The sequence below is a fragment of the Orycteropus afer genome, unplaced genomic scaffold, assembly GCF_000298275.1.
Source record: "Orycteropus afer afer isolate SDZICR_OR568_19922 unplaced genomic scaffold, OryAfe1.0 scaffold00006, whole genome shotgun sequence".
Taxonomy (NCBI): domain Eukaryota; kingdom Metazoa; phylum Chordata; class Mammalia; order Tubulidentata; family Orycteropodidae; genus Orycteropus; species Orycteropus afer.
This window is the reverse complement of record NW_006921593.1, coordinates 14,622,386-14,645,381: the sequence shown is the minus strand read 5'-3', so window position 1 is coordinate 14,645,381 and position 22,996 is coordinate 14,622,386. Positions and strand designations below refer to the sequence as shown.

At 59.8% G+C, this 22,996-nt stretch overlaps 1 protein-coding gene across 1 annotated transcript in view; it reads right to left on the bottom strand.

Moving 5' to 3' along the window:
* Positions 1–22,996, bottom strand: part of CARD11 (caspase recruitment domain family member 11) — a 42,098-nt gene that overhangs the window by 316 nt on the left and 18,786 nt on the right. Inside the window, exons 9-22 of the mRNA XM_007941178.1 lie at positions 19,187–19,238; positions 18,085–18,167; positions 17,159–17,259; positions 15,860–15,912; positions 12,595–12,727; positions 11,739–11,940; positions 10,661–10,787; positions 8,104–8,344; positions 6,323–6,419; positions 5,592–5,687; positions 4,225–4,360; positions 2,743–2,922; positions 2,432–2,556; positions 1,002–1,117 (exon numbers count right to left, since the gene is read on the bottom strand). Coding sequence (XP_007939369.1) covers positions 1,002–1,117; positions 2,432–2,556; positions 2,743–2,922; positions 4,225–4,360; positions 5,592–5,687; positions 6,323–6,419; positions 8,104–8,344; positions 10,661–10,787; positions 11,739–11,940; positions 12,595–12,727; positions 15,860–15,912; positions 17,159–17,259; positions 18,085–18,167; positions 19,187–19,238 — 1,742 coding nt within the window. The remainder of the gene's footprint in view (positions 1–1,001; positions 1,118–2,431; positions 2,557–2,742; positions 2,923–4,224; positions 4,361–5,591; positions 5,688–6,322; positions 6,420–8,103; positions 8,345–10,660; positions 10,788–11,738; positions 11,941–12,594; positions 12,728–15,859; positions 15,913–17,158; positions 17,260–18,084; positions 18,168–19,186; positions 19,239–22,996) is intronic.

The window sequence follows — 22,996 nt, the reverse complement described above, 5'->3', positions numbered from 1 at the left end:
CCTGGGCAGGGGTGTGGGCACTGCACCCACCGCTGGCTGCTCTCCTGTGGGGCTGCCCCAGCCATCTGCCACTGCACTGGTCACCCTCACCAGCGCTCTGCCTCTCCGTGGCATCTTGCCACGCCTTCTAACCCTGCACACTGCCTTGTCCACCGTGTGCATGGTGCAAATTGCAGGAGGCAGGGGTCTGGCCTTGCTGGTTCATGGTTGGGTTGTCCAGCCCACAGAACAGAGCCGGGCACCTAATGTGAGCTCCATAAACATTCAGAAAAGGAGTGGGGCAGCTGGATGGCATCTAGTCTCAGTGGGCCCATCTCTGAAATGGGGTCATCCCATTCATTCTGTGGCATGTGCACAGAGGGTAAGGTTGGAGGTCAGGCCCCAAGGGTCACCTGTAGTTTCCACTCTGCCTTCCAAACTGCGCAGCCGGCCCCTAATGCATCCTGCAGGCTTGCCCCTCGCCACCTGCCAGCTGGGACCCTCCCCCTATCTGAGCCTGCTTCTCGCCGGGACAGCTGTAAACCCTTGTCAACATCAGTCAGAAGGACGTTGCACACCCTAAGCTGGCTTCGGTCCTTCCTCCATGCAAAACCCTCAGTGGTCACAGCCCACTCCCTGCTCACCCCTGCCCGGCATCTCCGGCCACAGCCCGCTCCCTGCTCACCCTGCTGGAACCTTCCCTCCAGAGCCTGCTCGGCCCACCTGCACTGCAGCCTGCTCTCTGCTCACTGGTGCTCCCCTGCGTGACGTGTCCCGGGCCCCACCCTCTCCAGGTTCCCACCCCCAGCACCGTGCCCACCCGACTGGCTCTGTGGCTCTTGGCCCATCTCCTGCTGCAGTAGGAGCTGGCCCTGTCCTCTGGAGGGGGGGCTGGTTCTCGGTAAAAAGAGGAAGGAGCAGAGAGGGTGGCCCAGCCGGCTGTCCTTGGTGGGCATGATGGAAGCACAGTGGAGGGCGGGCTGAGCTCTGGACTCCCGGCCTTGGCGGGCTCAGAGACCTACCTGAACCTTTTCATGTTCTTCTCGGACACGCGGATGAAGAGCACAATGGGGTAGATCTTGGCCCTGATGAGGTCTCTTGTGCAGCCGATCCCGGCCTCCAGCAGACAGTGCTTGTTCTGTGAGCAGAGGCCCCCATCAGCCCCAGTCCCCACCGTCTCCCACCTTCCTGGTCCATCGCGGTCTTGAAGCTCCACTGAAACCTGTTCAGCATGGCTGGGGCTCAAACCTGCGAGTCCTACGTTGCACCGCCTCCTCTGACCCTGTGTGTGGACTTGGCTGGCCTGTGATTCTCAGGATTATTGATGTGTTCTCTATCTTGTGATCTGATGGGATTATCCCACTTGTTGTAAATCCTTGCCTCCAGGATGTTAATGAGGCAGGATGAGGGGCAGTTATGTTAATGAGGCAAGATGCAACCTTCAGATTGGGTGGTATCTTGAGTCACTCTCTTCTGAGATATAAAAGAGAGTAAATAAGTGGGTGGAGATCAGAGGGACCTACTCCCACCAAGAAAGAAGAGCCAGGAACAGAGCATGTCTTTTGGACCCGGGTTCCCTGTGCTGAGAGGCTCCTAGACCCTGGGGATGACTGAGGCCAACACACATGGCGATCTCTGAGGGACGCTGGCCCACAGATGCTGAAGGGAGACAAGGACCGTTCCCCAGAGCCGACAGACAGAGAAAGGCTCCCCTAGATCTGCCATGTTGGTTGCAGAGGTCCACTGTGGCGTCTCTGTTGCAGCGACACTAAAGTGCTGGGTCAGCTGTGAGGGAGGCAAGGGCTCCTCCCCCAACCACTACGGCCCCCACACGGCTCACGAAGGCTCCCAACTGTCCTCAGGCGGCTTAGTGCCCTGCCGGGAACCTACGATGGCCCACTTTCCCGTTGCGTAGCTGCCATCCTGGCCACCTGGTCATCTGCCTCGCACCCCAATGTGTTGTCTATCTCTGGACTGTGTTCTCACAACCAGACACACATGCCCCTGACAGGGTGAATGACGAACAAGCACCAGGAAGGTATCTGAAGCAGAAGAGGCTGCTTCAGGATACAGACCAGTAACGGTAGCTGGAGAGCCGGGGCCCAGGACCAGGGAGGGGGAGCCGGGGCCCGGGACCAGGGAGGGGGAGCTGGGGTGTATGACTGGGGTTGGGAGAAAGCTGGGGCCTGGGACTGGGGTTGGGGGAGAGCTGGGGCGTGGCACCGAGGAGGGAGAGCTGGGGCTGTGGGGCCTGGGCAGGGAGAGATCACGGTAACTTGCGGTAAATGCAGAGATAAGGGAAGGAGGAGGTTCAAGCAGGGCGGGTGAGGGTGAGGCCTCATCCTCTCTCATCGACAACCAGAGAGAAGCAGGCAGGGGTCCTGGCCCCCCAGCCTGTCCAGCAGGGTCCCAGCCCCCAGCCTGCCTGGCCCCATCCGGCAGGGCCCCTCACCTTGGCAGCCACAGCCTCAATGTTGGCGGGAAGGATGCACTCAAAAGTGTTGGGGTTCTTCTCCCGCCAGTAGATGATGGTCTCAGTCTTCTGCTTCTTGAGGAACTCCTCTCTTGTGAGCACGTCTAGGTGAAGAAAGACAGAGCTGCCGGACCCTGCTCACCCGCTCATCCCAACAGGCCACACGCAGGCACTGTCACGTCTCCTGGGACACGAGGCCCAGAGTGGCTGGGGAGCAGGGCAGTGGTGGCGGTGCCCAGGGCAGCGGTGGCGGTGCCCAGGGCAGCGGTGGAGTCCTGGCCCGCACTCACCTGGCTTGCACATGGTGAACTCCATGGCACCCCCTGAGTTGAGCAGCTTCTGCACCAGTGTCTTGGCCAGCATGGACGGGGAGAAAAGCACGGGGCGGCGGCGTGTGCAGGGGAAGGCGCGCACCAGGCTGTAGGGCACTAGGCTGAGGTTCCTGCTCAGCTCACTCTCAGGCTCTGGCTCTGTGGGTGGAGGGAGGGTGGTGTCAGACCCAGCCACAAGGGCGGACAGGACGCAGGGCTCGTCCTTGGGGGCAAGTGCGAGGGCCCACGACCACACTCTGTCAATGGCTGTGTGCCTGAGGCCCAGGTGGTTCTCCTCGGCTATCGACAAACATGCATGAGATGACCCCACAGCTGGTGACAGCTGTGGACAGAGTGGGCCAGGCATGACCTCCCAGAGCCCTGCCTCCCAGGATCAGGCAAGGAACGGGTCTCAAATCCACAAAATCGTATCATTCCAGAAGGCGAGTCCTCTGAGGAGGGTGTGACTTGGGCCTTGCTGTATTCTAGGGCTGTGGCAGGGGGTGAGCTGGTCTCCTTCAACTCTCTGAATCCCCTCTGGCTGTGTGGGGAGCGCAGGGCAGAGGGGATGGGGACAAGGGGTCTGCTGGGGGCTGAGCAGCCGAGGTGAGGACCCCAGCCTGGCTGGGTGGTCTGAAGACTACTCTCTCACGCTGACACTCAGTGTGGCTCTGAGGGCCTCCCTCCCCAGCAGGTGGCCCTAGGCAGGAGTGGACAGAGCTGGCTGGCCACGTGCAACACCAAGTACCAGGGCAGAGGCTACAGGCGGCCCTCACAGCTTGACACACAGTGAGAGGCACTCAGCAGGCCGAGGAACTGATGGTAAACACTTCATGGTAAACAGCTCCAGCTACCATGGGCATCTGGGTGCCAGCCGACGTCAGGGACACTGTTAGTGGGAGAGCTGGCAGGGGGCCGTGGCGGGAGGTGGCAGCGTCCTGCTGAGCAAGGCTGGCAGCACCCTCACTTCCCAGCCCGCCAGCTCACCACCTCTTCTGGCAGTCCCCTCTCTTAGGGGCAGCAGGCAACCAGCTCACCTCATAGGCACTGTGTGTGCAGGGTAGCCCTGGAGTCAGGAGCCATGTGTGCATGGTGGCCTGGGGCAGGGGGCTGTGTGTGCACGGTGGCCCTGGGGATGGGGCTGCGTGTATGCATGGTGGCCCAGGGTGGGGGGCTGTGTGTGCACAGTGGTCCTGGGGATGGAGGCTGTGTGTGTGCAGAGTGGCCTGGGGATGGAGGCTGTGTGTGTGCAGAGTGGCCTGGGGCAGGGGGCTGTGTGTGTGCAGAGTGGCCTGGGGCGGGGGGCCGTGTGTGCACGGTGGCCCTGGGGATGGATGGGGGCTGTGTGTGTGCACAGTGGCCTGGGGCGGGGGGCGTGTGTGCACGGTGGCCCTGGGGATGGATGGGGGCTGTGTGTGTGCACGGTAGCCCTGGGGCGAGGGAAAGAGATCGTCACTATACCTTCCTGCTTCTCGCTCAAGAGCTTGGTGATGTCCAGCGATGCCCGGCCCAGGCTCCCCAGCTGGCCGCCTGCGATGATGCGGACTCTCTCATTGCTGTTCATGCGTTTGTACTTGTTCTCGGACCTGCTGACAAACTGGTGGGAGACGGGGGATGACCCTGTGTCTGATTCTAACCAAGCCTCAGACAGACCTTGACTCCCAACTCCACACATGTGAGCTGTGGGGTCTGGGTCAGCCATGGTCCCTGCAAAGACGGGAGACACCCACTGGGCCAGTCTCTTGTGCCCTTTGGCAATTAGACTGACATGGTTACCCGTGGCCATGGAGTCAATGCGACTCCTGGTGCCCCATGTGGGTCCATGCGAACTCTGACAGGGTTTACAAGGGCTGGTGTTTTGGAACTAGACTGTCAGGCCTTTCTTCCCAGATGCCTCGGGTGGAATTGAACCTCCAACCTTCAGCTTAGTACCAACTGTATTCACCGTCTGCACTGCCCAGGGACCCCTCACGGCAGCTCCACTGGGCTCTAATTTGTGCAGCGTCAACATGGAAACCTGCTCTCAGGGCCCTGTGGGCATTGTTCCGAGTGTCCGTCAACAAGTGAGCGTGAAGAACGAGTCTGCATTATGCGAAGTCGCTGCTGAAACGCCACACACTCCGTCATCTGTGTTCCCATACAGTGGTTCTAGTTAGAAATTTCACTCCAGAACTGAGTGCGAGGGAAAAAGCCCTTTCTGGTCCCAAAGAGCTAAAATGTTTATTTACAGAACCTGCTTGTTGCCCTTTTTCCTTGGCTGCCAGGAGGCTCAGAGAACAGTTTCATGCTCAACCTGAGGAGCTTACCTGGCCCTAACGTTTGGCACATTTGCTTTCCTCTCGATTTTCCTACTCATATTTTAACAGCTACATTAAACCAAAACTTCTAACCAAAACCCAAAACCCAATCCACGGCTATTGAGTCAATTTGACTCACAGAGACCCTACAGGACAGAGCAGAAGCAACTCGTAGGGTTTCCATCTTTACGGCGGCAGACTGCCTCATCTTTCTCCTGCGGAGCAGCCGGAGGGGCCGAACTGCCCACTTTTGGTTGGCAGCCAAGTGCTTTAACCACGGCACTACCAGAGCTCCTTCCTTTAGCCATGGATTCCCTCAGATCTTTTGTGAAAGCACAGGATGTTTCCAACAGGTGCAGAGGCGTCTGCCCAGCAGTCACTGTGAGGACGGGACGGGCGGAGCCATGGAGCCCGGCGAGAAGCTGCCAGCAGTGCCCCAGTTGCAGCCATGTCCCCTCTCACTGGAGAGGAGGCTGAGCCCGGTGCAGTGTGGCCACCCGCCCAGTCAGCGGGCATTCGCGGGCCCTTTACCTGGAGCAGCTGGCCAAAGAGGAAGCTTGCTCGTGAGAGCCGGGGGCTGACCCGGGGGTCGCTCGCAGAGAGGGGCTCCTCGGGCTGCAGGGTGTTCTGTAAGCAGAGTGTCAGGTGGTCAGTGGCCGGGCTGGGCAGGAGCCGCAAACCCCATGAAGCCCTGAGAACGGGGGCGGCCCTCCTGCCCCCTCAGTGCTGCCTGAGAGCGTGCTTCCATCACGGAATCAAAACACCGTGACCAGGGAGCCACGTGGGGGAGAGGTGTCTAGAGATGGGCAGGCGACTTGTTCTAAAGCAACCAGAGACCATGCAGCAAAGGCTGGCATTCCAGCCGGGATAGAAAACCGTGGCTCGTCTGTGCCCCGCTTCTCCCGCAAACCCCAGGCCCAGCGGCTGGGCACAGCGAAGGGGCTCCCTTTAGAGGGGTGTCCCCTTCGTAAGCAATCCAACCCTGTGCTGTGGAGTTGCCTCTGCCCCCTGGTGCCCCGAGGCGCGTCAGGGCAGAATGGCACCCCACAGGGTTTTCAGGGGTGACTTTTCAAAAGCAGACCGTCGGGCCTGTCCTCTGACGTGCCTCTGGTTGGGTTCAAAGCTTTAAGTTGGTAGTCAAGTGCAAACTGCTCGTGCCCCCTGAAATCTCCCCCAGGGAGCACCATCCCAGGAAGACCACCGGCCCATGTGTCACCTTCCCTGGAGACCCTGGGTGGGCCCTCCCGTGGCCGGGGACCTACCCGCAGGGCCCTCAGGGTGTGGTGGGCGCCATCTGCCTCCTCCCGGCTGCCCCTGTGCATCAACCGCTGCAGCTTGACCAGGAGGAGTTGCTGGGCTCTGGGGGTGAGAAGGGCAAGGCCTCAGGGGCTGCGACCGGATGCCCTGGGGACCACCGTGTTCCGACCCCGGGGTCTCTCACGGGAGACAAGGATGGCTGACAGCCGGGTTCCAGGCCCGCCCTCAGCTCCGACTCGCTGTGTGACGGCAAGGCCACCTCACTTCTCTGAGCCTCCATTTTCCTGCTGGTCAGTCTGGTGCGATGAAGCTGACAGGGCAGGACGGCCTTGAGAGGTGGGGTCGGAGTGGGAGGGACTAACAGTGGCCCTGACCTGCAGCTGGCGCCTGGCCATTGTGGCTATTACTGTGGTAACTACATGGCACGGGCGGCTTGATGTGTGGGCATGAAGGCATGTGCCACGGCGTGTGGGCAGACGGGAGGCCAACACACAGCTCAGCAAGGGGGGATGCAGCGTCAGGGGTGAGCAGGAAGGCGTCATGGAAGAGGAGGCAGTGCAGGTCTCACTGTTAAACAAAGAGTGGGTGTTTGGTGTTGGACGGCATCCCCCAGAAAGGCATGTTGGGGTCCCACCCCTGGTTCCCTAAAAGGGCCACCTATGAATGTGACCTAGTTATGAACTAGGGTGTTGTAGGTGTTGTCGGGTATGTTAAGGTGCAGTCACACTGGAGTAGGGGTCCTGATCCCGGGAGTGGTGTCCTTGTAAACAGAGGAGGCAAGGCACAGGCACAGAGGAAGGGCAGCGTGTGACGCTGCAGCGGAGGTCAGCGACGCCCGGAGCCTCCAGAGGCTGGGGCTGTGCGGGACGGGGACAGAGACAGAGAGGCAGGGGGCAGATGTCCCCCAGAGGGAATCAACACACCGACACCTGACCTCGGACTCCCGGCCTCCGGAACCATGAGACAGGGCATGTCTGTGCTTACGAGCCCCTCAGTGTCGGGTAGAGGTTATCAACACGCCCGACACCCTGATCTCAGACTCCCAGCCTCCAGAACCGTGAGACAGGCCATGTCTGTGCTTACAAGCCCCTCAGTGTCGGGCAGAGGTTATCAACACGCCCGACACCCTGATCTCAGACTCCCGGCCTCCAGAACCGTGAGACAGGGCATGTCTGTGCTTACAAGCCCCTCAGTGTCAGGGTGAGGTTATCAACATGGCCAACACCTGACCTCGGACTCCCGGCCTCCAGAGCTGTGAGACAGTGAATTCCTGTTTGAAGCTACCGCCCTGTGGTACAGGCAGACCTTGTCTACTCCACTGGCTTTACTGCGCTTTGCAGATACTGCGTTTTTTTTTTTACAACTTGAAGGTTGTGGCACCCCTGCTTCAAACTTGTCTGCCAGCCCCATTTTTCCAACAGCATGTGCTCAACATACCTGTGTGTCCCATTTTGGCCATCCTCACGGTATTTCAAACTCTGTCATCACACTATGGCACATTTAACAGACCACAGCAGAGTGTGAACGTAACTTCTACACGCACTGGGAAACCAACAAACGCACATGACCTTTCTACCGTGTCACCGTGTCACTGCAGTGGTCTGGAACGAACCCGCAGTGCCTCGGAGGTCCACCTGTGCTCTGTGACGGCTGCCCTAGGACACGCCTGCCGTGTCATCAAGGGGCTGCTGGGCCTGGGACCCCTGTGAATGCCGCCGCCGCTGCTCCACAGCCCACAACCCCCAGCACCCCGCTTGCTGCCTGGTCCCCCCGGGTCTGGCCTCACCGGCTGTAACTGGGTATGGTGCCCATGTCCAGGTCGTGGTCCGTGAAGGGATCGACCCGCGCACACAGCCACTCGTGCCTGTCCTGGTACATGGTGTCCCGGACATGTACAACATCATCACACTTGAGGGACATGGAGCAGGCGTCCAGCTGGCTGGAGATGTTGAGGTTCAGGCGGATGTAGAAGGAGTCCCCCGACGTGATGAGGCCTTCCTCAATGTCCTTCAGCAGCCTCCGGTACCCTGGGGGAGAGGGGACCCAAATGCCGGCTTAGGAACGTCAGCCACGAAAACCTGTCCTGAGGCAGAGTCGGCCATCACCGCCTTCAGACCAAACGTGCGGGGCATGTTCCTCTTTATGGCTAGGGACAGGTCTTCCTCCTGATGAGTGGGCAGCCAGGGAAGTCACGGCTTTCCTTTTTCACTGTGGCTTCCAGGAAGCTCAGTGCTACATCGGTGCCAACTGCAACAGGAACTCTGCCACAACTCCACAGCTGCCCGCCAGCCCACAGCACGTGCTCTTTGCTGCTTCTTGCTTTTCTTTTTGTGTTGCTAGCTCACTTACACACAGTGACCTGCAAACATCTGCAATCTCAGTATTCAGTTTGAGGTTTTCCCACAAATGCACACACCTGGGTAAACCTCCTCTCTGTCGGGGCCCTCCCCGAGAGCACCCATGATCCGACAGCTGTCGCCCCGGACAAGCTCGGCTTCCTCTGGATGGAATCCGACAGTATGCTCGGTGTCTACCTTCCACTGTAACATTGTGTCTGAGGTTCATCCACAGTGGTACAATGTGGCGGTGCCTGGCTCTTTCTTGTCTTCACAGCATCCCACACTATCTGCATGGGGATGTATTCAACAGGGACCTCTGGGCTGTTGTAGTCTGGGGCTACAGGGAATAACTGCTACAAATGGTCTCGCACATGTCTTTTGGTGGACATACATACTCAATTCTCTCTGGTGTACAGACAGAAGTGGGATTACTGAGTCAACAAGTAGGCACTAGTTCTTTTTCACTGCAGTATAATATTCCAGCTATGACTGACTTAACCATACCAAAACGTTGCTCTGCCCAAAAGCACATTTGGATTATTTCTAGGTTTTGCCTTTTTCATAATGCTTTTAGTAGGTCCTGCCAGATGGTTTTCCAAAGTGGCAGGACCACACATACACTGTTTCAACCTGATTTGGTGACATCATGCCCTTGAGTGTACAGTTCTGCACATCCCTTTGGAGGGAGCAGGGCAGAAACCAGGAACACAGTGAGGTGGCCAACGATAACAAAGATCCAAATACAACTCCTAAATCAGCCCCAAAGCTGGAAGCGAAAGTGGTCCTGGTAGCCAGGCCCAGAAGTAGCCACGATGTCTAGGACATGTCCCAGCCACCAGGGCTCTCTGACCACTGTCCCCACTGTTCCTGGAGAAACAGGAGGTTTGGGCTCTGCCCGGGCCATCCCGCTGATCAGAGCCAAGCCATCACGATGCAGGCCTCCCAGCATCTGCCAGGGCCCTGTGACCGACTCATTGTCCTGCTGCTAGAAGTCCTGGCAGCACTGTGCTCCACGGGGTGCCCACTGGCTGTCATCTTTTGGAAGCACTGCCAGGCCATTCTTCTGAGGTGTGTCTGGGTGGACTCGGACCTCAGACCTTTCAGTTGGCAGCGTGTTAACTATGTGTCCCACAGAGGACCCCTCTGTGAGGTGAAGGTCTCCCAAGCTCGTGAAACCCTCACGAGCCCTGGTGGTTAAGATCCGTGGAGAGGATCGTGCAGGCCAACCCAGAGCGGGGAGGAGAACTCAGCCTCTGGGAATGGGACTGTAACTCGGCCGGCACTGCCCAGAGACACGGCTCACGATGGGGCGGCCGGGCAGGAGGAAGGATGGAGCGAGGGGAGCCTCCCTCGGAGCTGGGTACCACAGAGGGGCTGTGAGGGGCCCGACGTCCCCTCTGCCTGCAGCAGCCACGCCCAGACGCTTCCGGAGGGGCAGGAGGGGCTGGTCCACTTGGGGCTGGACGCCAGCTTCAGTTTGGCAGTGGGTGAGGGTCTGCTGCCTTCCACCTGGCTTGCCAGGCATCCTCGGGGCTGGGGCACAGTCCCGCCTTCCGTCTGTGGGATCCCACCAGGCTCTCAGGGGGGCAGCCGGAGTGTGGCGGCGGGGTGTGGCCCTGTGTGAATGAGCCGGCGCCCGGGACGAGGGTGGAGCAGATGGCTCGGCTTCAGCAGATCTTGGAAGCAGCTGCTGTGGCGTCAGCTCTGACTGACGGTGCTCCAACGCGGGTCAGAGAACCGTGTTCAACGGCAGTGATCAGGAGCTCATGCCTAGCCTCTCTCTGAGGCACCCCAGGTGGACTCGAACTGCCAACCTCTGGGTGAGCTGCCGGTGCACGGACTGTTTGTGCCCCTACCACCAAGTGCCCTTTCCCATTCTGCTGCCTGCCGGCCCCTCCTGTGGATTCAGGGAGGTGCTGACCGCCCCCACGGCGCAGACGGTGAGTGGAGGTGTGGAGCAGGGACAGCAGGCGCTGGAGGTCAGCCCGGGCCCCACGCCCTCACCTTCGAAGTTGACCTTGTAGTGCAGGGTGACGGGGCCGCTGCAGCGCTGGATGGCCCAGCGGGCCTCCTCCTTGGTGCATGTGTCCAGGGGCACGCTCTGCCGCTCGCCTCTGATGCAGCCCTCCAGCTAGACGGCAGGGACATGGCTCGCGGTGCCCTGGCCGGGACCGCAGGGGAGCGGTCGCTCCTCCCAGGGGACAAATGCACCTTTCCCCAAACGGCCAGCCAGCTGGGCCCTGCCTGCCACCAGGGAACAGCCCCCCTCTGAAACCCACGTGCTTCCTGGGAGCTAGTGGGTGTTAGTGTGTGTACACGTGGACGTGTGTGCTGGTGTGTGCACACGCTTCCTGGGAGCGCATGTGTGCTGGTGTGTGTACATGCTTCCTGGGAGCACGTGTGTGCTGGTGTGTGTACACGCTTCCTGGGAGCACGTGTGTGCTGGTGTGTGCACACGCTTCCTGGGAGCACGTGTGTGCTGGCGTGTGCACACGCTTCCTGGGAGTACGTGTGTGCTGGTGTGTGCACACGCTTCCTGGGAACACATGTGTGCTGGTGTGTGCGCACGCTTCCTGGGAGCGCATGTGTGCTGGTGTGTGCGCATGCTTCCTGGGAACACGTGTGCCGGTGTGTGTACATGTGAATGCATGTGCTGGTAGGTGTGTGTGTGCTTCCTGTGAAGACACGTGTTGGTACATGCACATGTGGATACATCTGCTGGTGTGTCCATGTGCATCCTGCGAGCACATTCGTGCTGGTGTTTGTGCGTGTGCTTCCTGGGAGCATGTGTGCACTGGCGTGTGTGGGTGTGAACATGTGCAGGGGGAAGGTTCCACTGAGGGGTCTCACAGAAGGAGCTGACAGCCTGGCCACCGACCTGTCTGGAGTCCAGAGCAGCGGGCAAGGCTGGGGGGCCAGGGAGGAAGCCGTGGGGAAGGTCCCGGCACTGGGCCGAGCTGCCCGCCACCCCTCGCCTCCCCGTCTCGTGTCCCCTCCCGTCACCAGCAGCAGCTGGAGGTCCTCCTGCGGGGCTCCCCCACCCCTCGTGCCGCCCCCACGCAGCCCCCCACTCCCGCCTCACCAGCAGCAGCTGGTGGCCCTCCCGGAGGCCGGCCTTCTCGGCCAGGGAGCCCGGCTTGACGGAGTGGACGAAGCTGCCTCGCACGTTGCCGCCCACCAGAGTGAGCTGGGTGGTGAGGCCGTCCCCGCACAGCGTGGTGTGCTGCACTGCTGGCCCCGGGCCCCGCACGTGACCCCCGGACGTGACTGATGGGCGGAAGGGCCTGAGATGGAGACAAGACAGCAGCCGGGTGGGTGGTTACTCACGGGCTGAAAGCAGGCGGTCCCTCCCCAGGAAGAGAACCAGGGTGGGGGCGAGGGGCCGGGGGGGACCGTGCTGGTCAGATGCTGGGGTGTCGTGATGGGGCCGGGGGGGAGCTGTGCTGGTCAGATGCAGGGGTGTCGTGATGGGGCCGGGGGGCTGTGCTGGTCAGATGCTGGGGTGTCGTGACAGAGGTGGGGCTGAAGCAACCTTAGCCTTGCTGCCCAGCTCCCAAGCACTCTCCCAGGCCGTTTGTTACAAAAAGGCCCGGAGGAGAACAGAGCCTCCCGGAGCCGGCCTGTTGACACCCTGTTGAGGGGAGCATTGAGTTCACTGGGGCTTAGTGGCTCTTGGCTGGCTCTTCCCACCTGGAGCTGCTGTGGCCCCCAGGGTGACGGGGACAGCAGGGCAGGGAGCCTAACACGCTGGGATCCCAGGCAGCCCCTTCCTCTCCTGCCCCGGTCCCTTCACCTGAAGTTGGAGACAAAGGAAGTGACTTCTGACCTCCAGGGCCCCCACTCTGGGGACACTAGGTGGTGTGGAGGGTCCCTTTGGGGGGCATCGGGGTGTTGGTCCTTCCGGTCCACCCAGGCTCCCCTCCCCCATGGCGTGGTACCTTTCGAGAGAGAACTTCCTGAACATGAGGTTGACCTGCTCCAGGTCGTAGGCGTCCAGGCCTTCGGACTGGTGGGAGGAGGAGGAGGAGTGGATGGAGGGCGGCCCGAAGGAGTAGCGTTCATGGCTGTCATCTGCAATGGAACGGGGCCTCAAGGTCTTGGTGGCAGGGAGGGGGGCTGGCAGTCCATGTGTGGCGGAGGTGGGAGCTCAGGGTTTGAGTGAGGCAGGGGGAGGGGAGGGCATCGCGGTCCAGGCATGATGTATGGGGAGAATAGCAAGAGTCCAAGATAAGTATGGGGAGGGCGAGGAGGGGGGGAGGGAAGGGGCATGTCAGAGTCCATGTGCAGTGGGAGGGGGTGTGTCAGAGCCCAAGGGAGGCAGGCAGAAGGTGGGGTGGGGAGAAGAGAAAGGGGACATCAGGGTCCACGTGTGGCCGGAGGGGGGACGTGAGGGTCCAGGCGTGGTGGGGAGGGGGATGTCAGGGTCAGGAGAGGGGACGTCAGGGTCCAGGCGTGGTGGTGATGGTGGTGAACTCTCCCAGGGAGGGGAGCCTGGGTGAGCAGCAAACACTGACTTGGTGGCTCCCTGAGGTCACCAGGGCAGAGGTGCTGTCCTTGTGTCCCCCTCAGCAAAGCCACTCCCCTTCCTACTGGGAAGCCTGGCCTCTGTCTAGTTTTTAAGAGCCTTCTTAAAAGCGATCTGTGGAAGGGGGCTTTCCACTAGCGGTGGCCCTGGTGGCACAGGTTAAGCACTTGGCTGCTAACCCCAAAGTCAGTGGTTTGAACCCACTGGCCACTTGAATTTAGGAGCTCTGGTGACACTGTGCTTAAAGTATTAGGCTGCTAACCAAAGGGCTGCTGGTTCAAACCCACCAGCTGCTTTGCAGGAGAAAGATGGAGGCACTCAGCTTCCGCAGAGATGAATAGCCTTGGAAACCCTGTGGGGCAGTTTCACTGTCCTCTAGGGGCACTGTGAGCCAGAATCGACCCCACAGTAATGGGCCAGGCTTTTTGGTTTTGTTCCGTTTTTGAACTGGGTCCCCCAAGTTGCCTTAGTGCTCACCACTGTCCACTGGCTTCCCGACTGACGGACAGGACCCGACAAGTCCCTTCCCCATCTCCACCAAGACCCAGGGAAAGACACGGCCCGCACATTTCTGGGCCCCAGGTGCTGTGCGATGACCGTCCTGCTGTGAGGTGGCACTGGGAGTTTGCCTGGACTCCCCCCCAGCTCTCCCTGTTCCGAAACTCCGATTCCTCTGGGCCTTGCCCGGCCTCCGGGACAGGCTAACCTCCCTTTAACACTAGGTAGCATCCGATGGGGTCCAATTAGCTGGACCCTGGGTCTTTCATTTTATCTGCTGGCAGTGCTGGCTGGTGAGGACTGGAGGCAGAATGGAGGCCTTAGACCCGAGGGGCTGGCAATCTCTGGGCTGCAGGCTCTGGAAGGGGCAGGGCACTGGCCCCGACCCCGCTGTGCCACGCCCGAGCCCTCCCTGTTGGTTTCCCACTTGTGTTGCTCCCAGGGTGCTCAGGCTGGTTCGCATGCACCCCCCCTCCCGTGACAGCTATGAGCCCCGCAGTCCCCTCGAGGGTGACATGCAGGGACATGTACCCAGCACCGGACCTGGGGTGTTGTGGGGCTATGCCAGCTTTGCTGAGCCGACTGCCTGGTTGCAAGGAAGCTTTGCCTGAGACCATAGCTTCACTGCCAGCCTGACCTGTTCTAGGACCAGGGACATCCCTGTCACCCCACCAGCTCTGGCCACGGGGCCACTTTAGGACGGAAGGCTATGTTGGGCTTCCCCGTGTCTGCCTGCCGCACACTTCCAATTTCAGGAGATATTTATGATGTAACTCACACCGATTCTAGTCTCGTCTCATTCGCGTGCTTCTCACAACTACTCACGTGGCTCAGCCCTTTAACACCTGAGTTTCCTAAAAGGTCTCTCTGTTCCCACCTGCTCCCCACTCTGTGCCAGCGGCCCTGCCCCATAACCTTTCCACATAACCTCTCCGAGTCTCCGTTTCTGCATCTGTCGAACGACGAGAACACTTTTGTCACTGTTGTTGTTGTTGTTTTTGTTATGTGCCATCGAGTCGGCCCTGACTCATAGCAACCCCTCCTTGGATTTCCGAGGCAGTATCACTACAGAAGTAGGATTGCCCAACCTTCCTTCTGAGGAGTGGCTGGTGGGTTTGAACCGCCAGCCTTCTGGTTAGCAGTCAAGTGCCTTAGGCTGGAATCCACTCTATGGCAAGTCCGGCACTGAGCGCAGGGCCCAACGACGCCACGTGATTGAAAACAAAATGAACGACCGCTGCTGTCAAGCGGGTTCAGGCTCAGGGCAACCCCAGGGGGTGGGAACTGGGCTCTGCAGCATTTTCAAGGTTACGACCTGGCTGAGCAGATCGCCAGGACTTTCTGCACAGGTGCCTCTGGGAGGGTTTGAACCAACCATCTTTGGGTCAGCAGCCGTGGACAAAACGCTTGTGCCATGCAGGGGCACAGCAGAGATAGCTCGCAGAGGGCGGGCCCTAGTTCTGACTCTCGGCTCCACGGCCGGAGTATGGCTCCTTGAGTTTATACAGAAAGCAGGAGAGACGCCTCAGGTGCCCCCAGGCCACACAGGGGGCCTCGGCGGCTGCTCTTCCTCTCGCCAGGGCTGTGCAGGCAGGGTGCCCGGGAGCAGTGCTATCCCTGAGTCCACCCACATGTGTTCACTGAGGCCCTACTGGGCAGGGAGCTCAGGCCCTGCAGGGGTCAGAGACCAGCACAGTGCTGCCCTGCCTGCGGGCAGCTTCCCTCGACGGTGGGCAGCCCCGCACCGGGACACTTCTGGGCCAGCCTTGGGCCAGAGCGCAGATGGTGACGACTGAATCCCGGCCTTCAGAGACACACAAGGAAACACCAGTTCTGTCACTGTGAACGTGAGGTTGTTCGGAAATGGGGCGAGCCCACGGCAGCAGAGAATGGGACCTAATCCTATAGGATTCCTGTCCTCACGAAAGAGAAGGACAGACGCAGTAGGCTGGCACGGGAGGAGTGGGACCTGGTGGGCAAACCCAGTTGTGACAAGGAGGAGCACCACGGGGCGCCTGGAGCCACTAGGCCCTGGCAGGGAGCACCCTCTGCCCCGGAGCCTCAGGAGGAACCAGCGTGGCTGACCCCTGGTCTCCGCCTCCCCGCCTCCAGAGCTGAGAGGAAGGGTGGTCTCGGAAGCTTGGTCACAGTAGCCTCAGGAACCCGAGGCAGGTACGTACCATCGAGATCCAAGGCATCGAACCCACCACTGTCATTGTCCTCTTCAACCGTGCTGCAAGGCAGGGGCAGAGCGTGTGCACAGGGTGAGCAGGAGCTTGGGGTACGTCCTGACCCTGGTTCTGACAGTGGGATGGGTGGCTGAGGAAGGCCAGCAGGTGGGCCGAGGGAGGAGGGGACACGCACCCAGGGGCCTTGCAGAGGGTGAGTGAGCCTGCTGCATTCCCAGGGTGCACAGAGGGGCCGTGAGGGCAGCGGAAGGGGGTCCCTGATGAACCCCCATCTGCCGCACCCTCACCCTCCTCTCTACCACGATGGGTACTTAGTGTCCATTTGTGTACATGTCTGTATGTGCCCAAGAGCATGCATGCCAGGGGTCTGATACAGCTGGGGTGCCCACTCAGGTGGAGCAGTGGACAGGGTGGTGCCGACTGTTCCAAATCGTCCACACGTCACCAGGGTGGAGGCAGACTCCGCATAGCTGCCACCTGGGGCTTTCCAAAGCCGCCGCCAGGACAAGATCTGAGCTGAGCCCCATGCAGATGGGTGGGGAGGCGGTGGGCAGACCCCTCATGTGGCCACACTGCCCACCTGCCCAGAGGGAGGAGCTGACCAAGGACCGCTGTGTGGGTGGCTCCCTAGGAGATGACAAAGGCCCCGTGCTTCTGATCTGCATGGAGGCCATGGAATGTGGTGCTTTGGGGCCTAAACCCAAATCCTCGGCAGGATCTGAGAGTGGATTCAGGAGACCTCCTGGAAAACCGCCAGCCACGCTGACTCGCAGTGCTGCACCTCTGCAGGCTAAGTGGACCTGCTGTGGGCCCAGCCACGCTCACTCGCAGTGCTGCACCTCTGCAGGCTAAGTGGACCTGCTGTGGGCCCAGCCACGCTGACTAGCAGTGACTGCACCTCTGCAGGCCAGGTGGACCTGCTGTGTTTCCCTTCCTGGGGACGCTGATGGATCCCAGAGATGAGGAGAGCAGGTGGGGTGGCAAGGCCACCCTTGGGCCCTCTCTCCTGGGACAAAGTCATCCCTGGGGCCATGGGCCCAAGGAACCTGACTTCCCAACAGCATGGGGCAGGGTGGTGCAGGTGGTATCCGCCAGCCGGCTGGCCCTAGAGAGTCACCTTGCTTCTCTGACCTCAGCCTCTGCATCTGTGAGATGGGCCCTATCCTGCCCACTGTGAGGTGGCCTCCAGGACAGATGGTTCTGGGTGTGGAGTGGTGCAGAGGTGGTGTGGGTGGGCAGGCACATGCGGACCCTGACAAACGTCTCCATTCCTACCCTCCCGCCACCCACCTGCGATGGGGCGCGTCTTCCTTGTAGCGTCTGACGATGGAGTCGTTCCCAGGGGGCTCGGCTGTGATTGACATGATGCTGCTGCGGTTCCGATGGGGGGACTTTAAACACACGTGGTGTGTGGTGGGAGCGGGGCATTGATCCGTCAGTTCAGCCTGGGGTGCAAACGTTACATCCAGGGGCTAAATTTAACCCTGCTCAGCTCCCCCTAGACCGTGAGCGCAGGAGCAGGCTGCTCTCGGTGATGACCTTGGCTGCAGACTGCAGTGCTTGGCCTGGGTTGACTGACTGTGGGGACGGCCACACGTGCTCCAACATCTGCTCCCAGTGCTCAGGGGCAGGGGCAAAGAGGGGCGATCTGCCACCCTGCGCAGGTCAAGGGGACAGGGCACAGAGCGCAGAGGCCAGAGGGTGACCTGCTGGTGCCACCCACGCCACCCCCAGCCCGAGTCATTCATTATGAGATCTCTGCCTCCCAGCTCGGTTTTTGGAAGCTGAGCTAACAAACCTCCTGCAGCGCCCCTTGGGGTAGGAATTTCAATTTTACTCCTCCTATTGGCTGGGGAGCAGTGGCACTGGGTTCCCGCTGCGGGGACCCTGCGGGGCTCTGCTGGAGAGCTGGAACGGGGAGGGGGGACGGGGCCAGCGAGGGGCCCTGGCTCTGCAGCCTGCAGCCCAGGCCCTGGCAGAGCCGCTCCCCGGTCGGTGCCATTTGCCGAACCCCCCCCATATGTCTCCGTCCCCCCCGAGTGTTCCACTGGGAAAGGAGGTGGCTGGAGGGTACACGTAAATACATCATAAGGCCTGCACGTCAGCTTCAATGAACACAGTGAGGCCGGGCAGGGTGGGGGTGGCTCTGTGGGGACACACTGCCAGGCCTGGGGGGTGGGCAGGCCTGAGAAGGTGCAGCAGGGGTCAACCCTTACCATCTTGGCGAACGTGCTGTTGGTGGGCAGAGAGCTGGAGGAGCCCGGGCTGGCGTCGGGGTCGTCTTCCTCTCGGCCACGGCCTGCTGTCGCAGGAGAGAGACGGAGAGAAGGGCTGGGGAAGGGGCTCAGGGGGGCTTCTCTGTGTGGCTGCCGTTCCTGCTGCTCCTAACGGGGCTTCAAAGCCTCTGCCCACCTTCTACGGCATCCGCTGAGGAAAGAGGTCTCGAACCTCCCTTCTTACGGTCTCCCACTGTGGGCTGAAGCCCACTGGCCTCTGAAGCCCTCCCCGGGCCCCGCCCTCCCCGGGCCCCGCCCTCCCCGGGCCCCGCAGTCTGCATCTTCCAGGCGGGCAAGCACCCCTGGTCTCTGCCGGTGGCTCCCCTGCGCGGCGCTAGGTTGGCAGAGCAGCTCCCAACCTCAAGCGTCCTTGTCTCACTCCATGGACACTCTCCCCTTGGTGCTGAGGCATCCCCTTCTGGAGACCGTGTCCACAGGTCAAAATTCTCCCCTCTCTAGCCCACGTTCAATGCCACCTTGAGGGGCGGACCCTTCTCCAACACCCCGTACCTCTCCTGGTTGCTCGGGGCTGCCCGAGACCCCAGTCAGGCTCTGCAGGCCTCTCCTTGAACCTCCCTATACACGTGGGGGCTGGATTCCCTCTGGCCAATCCTGCCGGCCAGCTGGTCCCTCCTTGAGGTGCAGTGAGGACCAGCCAGGGGGTTCTAAAGGTAGTGAATCTGGCAGAGCCTGGAGCTTAGGGGTGACCTGCAGCCTAACCCCCGGACTCCCTGACCAGCAGACTGGGAGGAAGGCCAAGCCCTGCTCCAAAAGGCCAAGTCCAGCTGAAGTGGCCAGAGCTCCTGGCCAACAGGGAGGGCAGGCGGGGCTGGGGAACCGGAGAGCCACCTGTCCCTAGCTGGGACTCCCGTCCACTCAGGTGGCGATTAACATTAATTACCACCTGAGTGGATACCCGCCAGCCTGAGGCCACAGGCCCACCCGGGGTTTACCTGGCAGGACTGCTGCCTGCAAGGGCAGAAACAGATGGGCCGAGAGAGTGGGGAGACAGTGGGCAGGAGATCCCCGTCATCTCACTAACCTTGAAGATCTGATGCGCGCTTCAGGCTGATGGGGGACTTGGCTCTCTGCAGCTGAAAGGGAGGGCAGAGGAAGAAGAGACAGATATCAAACAAAACCCCAGACGCACACCATTTGCGCTAAGGAAAAACATCAAGCAGTGTCAGGCCACCAAGGCAGCCCCGTCAGATGAGGGAGCAAGGCCCTGGGATCCTGGTACCCACAAGGCACAAGCCCCGTGGCCGTGTGCTAATGACAGACGTGGCTCCCCAGGCCAAGCAGGCAGCTGCTGGTACAGCTCCTGCCCCAGGAAGGGGTGCAATGTGGCTCCTGGCAGAAGACAGCATGAAGGCCAACAGTGGCAGGAGAAGCAGGCTGTGTGGGGCGGGAGACAGGCAGACCAGGTACATGGCAGGGGAGTCCGAGGGCCGTGGTCCAGCTGTGTGTGAACGGATGTGCCCATGGGTAGCTGTGCCCACTGCTCGCCGGCACGGGGCGCTAAATGTGTCCCCGATCAGACTCAGATATGTGGCCCTGGGCCTTCTGAGTGCCGGGGCAGGGGGCGGGGGAGAGGGGCAGATGGGTTTCCATCCCTGCTGGCCACAGTCCCGCTCACTGGAGTCTGCGTCATTCACTCGCTCACTCACTCACCCATTCGTTGAGAGCCCCCTGTGTGCTGGGGGTGGTGTCAGACACCGGAGATGAGACAGCGCAAAGCAGACGGGTCTCAGCCAGTTCTCACGAGAGCCCCAGACTAGGACTGTTACCCTTACTGTGCGGCATGTGTGACCCACAGTGACGCCGTGTGACGGAGAGGAACTGCTCCAAAGGGCTACCTGGCCTGCAATCTGTCGGGAAGGAGCTCACAGGTCTTTTTTCCCATGGAACCGCTCGTGGGTTCAGACTGCCGGCTTTTCATTAGCAGCCGAATGCTGGACCACGGTGCCTCTAGGGCTCCTACCCCCATTAAGGAGGTGGGGGACGGGGCTCCCAGCAGCTAGGTCAAGGGTCAAGGTCCCACAAGGAGGCAAAGCTGAGATGAGAACTCAGGCTGGCCTCTCCTACCCCCTCTGACCCCAGGTGGCAGCTGCCCCTTCCACGGGTGGATGCTGAGCCCCCCAGGGCCAGGTCCCGCGTCACAAATACTGTTGGGTTCCCAGCACATCCCACAGGGCCCGGAACAGAGACAAAATGACTGCTCCACATGGTCACCCCCAGAAAGCAGATGGGTGTTTGCTTGGGGGGCAGCAGGGAGCGATGGGGGATGTATAAAGTACAGGGGAACATGGGGGTCAACGGGTGCATTCACCAACCAAGGGTGAATGGTGGGTGTGGTCCCATTGGGGTTGACAGATGTCAAAACTCACCCAATGTCCCTTTCAATAGCTACAGTCCACCGTGTGTCAGGGAAGCTGTCCTAAGCCCCCACTGACTGGCCACCCAGAGCTCTAATCACCTGCAGTCCGCACTGACCCATCACTGCCTTGGGCCTCTTCTCCAAGTCAGGGGCTCCCTCCGCTTCTTTGGAAACAGGCCCCTATTACCCAGCAGGGAGGGAGGCCTGTGCCTCAATGGTACAATGCTTGGCTGGCAACTTGAAAGCTGTTGGTTTGAACCCCTCGGGCGGGTCCCAGGAAGAGAGACCTGCCGACCTGCTTCCACAAAGACCACAGCCTAGGAGACCCTACTGGGTCGCTGAGAGTCAGGCTCCACTCCATGGCATCTGCCAGCCACAGTGACAGCCTACTTGTTGTTGTGTACAGGCATGGAGGAAATTCTTCCAGAAAACACAAAAACCAAAAACTGGAAGCTACACTTTCAACACAGCTTAAACAAACCAACACCAGCTGCCACTCAGTCGATGCTGACCCGTGGTGACCCCGTGTGGATAGGACCGTGCTTCACGGGGTTTACAATGGCTGATCTGGGGGGCAGACTGTCAGGTCTTTCTTCTGAGGCAGCTGAGCGCTTAACCATGTGTGCCACCAACACAGGCTAGAGGTCCCAAACACACTGCAGGACACCTAACACTACTGTTGCTGTGTGTTCCTTTAGCAGACACGTACCGAGCGCCTACCATATCCTAAATATGGCTCCAGAAGCTGGGCACACAGCAATGAACAAAACAGATAAAGCCCTGCCCTCCTGGCGCTTGGGACATGCTATGCTGGAGGGAGGCACTGAGCCACACACACCTGTCAGGTAGCGATGAGGGTTATGGAGGAAATACGGCTGGCCCAGGTGGGGAAGGGGTAGGGCAGGCTGCACTGCGACCCGAGTCAGCTGAGAGACAGAGCCACGAGGGTTGCAGAGGGAGAATGTTCCACTCAGAACCAAAACCCAAACCAAACACACTGCCATCGAGTTGGATCTGACTCATAGCGACCCCTCCTTGGGCTTCCGAGGCAGTATCACTATGGAAGTAGATTGCCCAACCTTCCTTCCGAGGAGCGGCTGGTGGGTTTGAACCGCCAGCCTTCTGGTGAGCAGTCAAGGGCCTTAGGCACTGTGCCACCAGAGGGGACAGTAAGTGCAAAGTGAGACAGGGACACGCTTGTCCTAATCAAGGAAAAGCCAGGAGGCCAGTGTTACCATTAGTGCTTGGCAACCCTATGGGACGGAGCAGAACCGCCCTATAGGGTTTCCAAGGCTGTCATCTTTACAGAAACCCTGTGCAGATGGTACATCCTTGCTTGCACAAAGCGAGGACTCGAAGCACTTATGATGAAGATCAAAGACTACAGCTTTCAGTATGGATTACACCACAACATAAAGAAAAACAAAAATCCTCACAACTGGACCAATAAGCAACATCATGATAAATGGAGAAAAGACTGAAGTTGTCAAAGATTTAATTTTATTTGGACCCAAAGGCAACACCCATGGAAGCAGCAGTCAAGAAATCACACACCTATTGCACTGGGAGAATCTGCAGCAAAAAGACCTCTTTAAAGTGTTAAAGACCAAAGATGTCACTTTGAAGACGAAGGTGCCCCAAGCCATGGTATTTTCTTTCAATCACCTCCTATGCATATGAAAGCTAGACAACGAATGAGAAAGACCGAAGAAGAATTGATGCCTTTGAGTCACGGTGTTGGGGGAGAGTGTGCAATGTGCTGGCAGACTGCCAGAGGAATGAGAAAACTCCTGGAAGACGCGCAGCTGGAGTCATCTCATGGACTTTGGACGTGTGAACCACAGGGAGGAGTCCCTGGAATAGGACATCATGCTTGGTCGAGTCCGCAGCGGAAAAGAGGAAGCCCTTCAATGAGATGGGCTCCACAACCGTGGGACTGGCGCAGGGCCTGGCAGTGTTTCGTTCTGTTGTGCGCAGCAGCCAACCGTACGGCTCCACCAGCAACAACCTTTAGGCAAGCGGACTGCTTCCTCTCGGAGATCGGATGGTGGGTTTGAACTGCCAACCTTTTAGTTAGCAGCCAAGCACTTAACCACTGCACCACCAGGGCGCTGTATTAACACTTCTAGTTATTACTTACACCATCCTTATGTCAATCATTTTAGTGTCAACCTTACAGTTCATACTTATTGCTAACTTCAGGAACTACTTATCTGGGATAAGCATGAACTAATCCTAGATGGCTGCTGCTGCCATAACCCCCACTCCCAGAATCGTGCTCAACACATGGACAAAAAAAAGAAAAGGAAAGGAAAAAAACAAACCCACTGCCGTGGAGTCCATTCTGACCCACGGCGCCCCTAGAGGACAGAGTGGAACTGCCCCACAGGGTCTCCAAGGCTGTCAATCTTCACAGAAGCAAAGCCCAAACCACACCCACTGACTGGAGTCCATTCTGACCCACAGCGCCCCTAG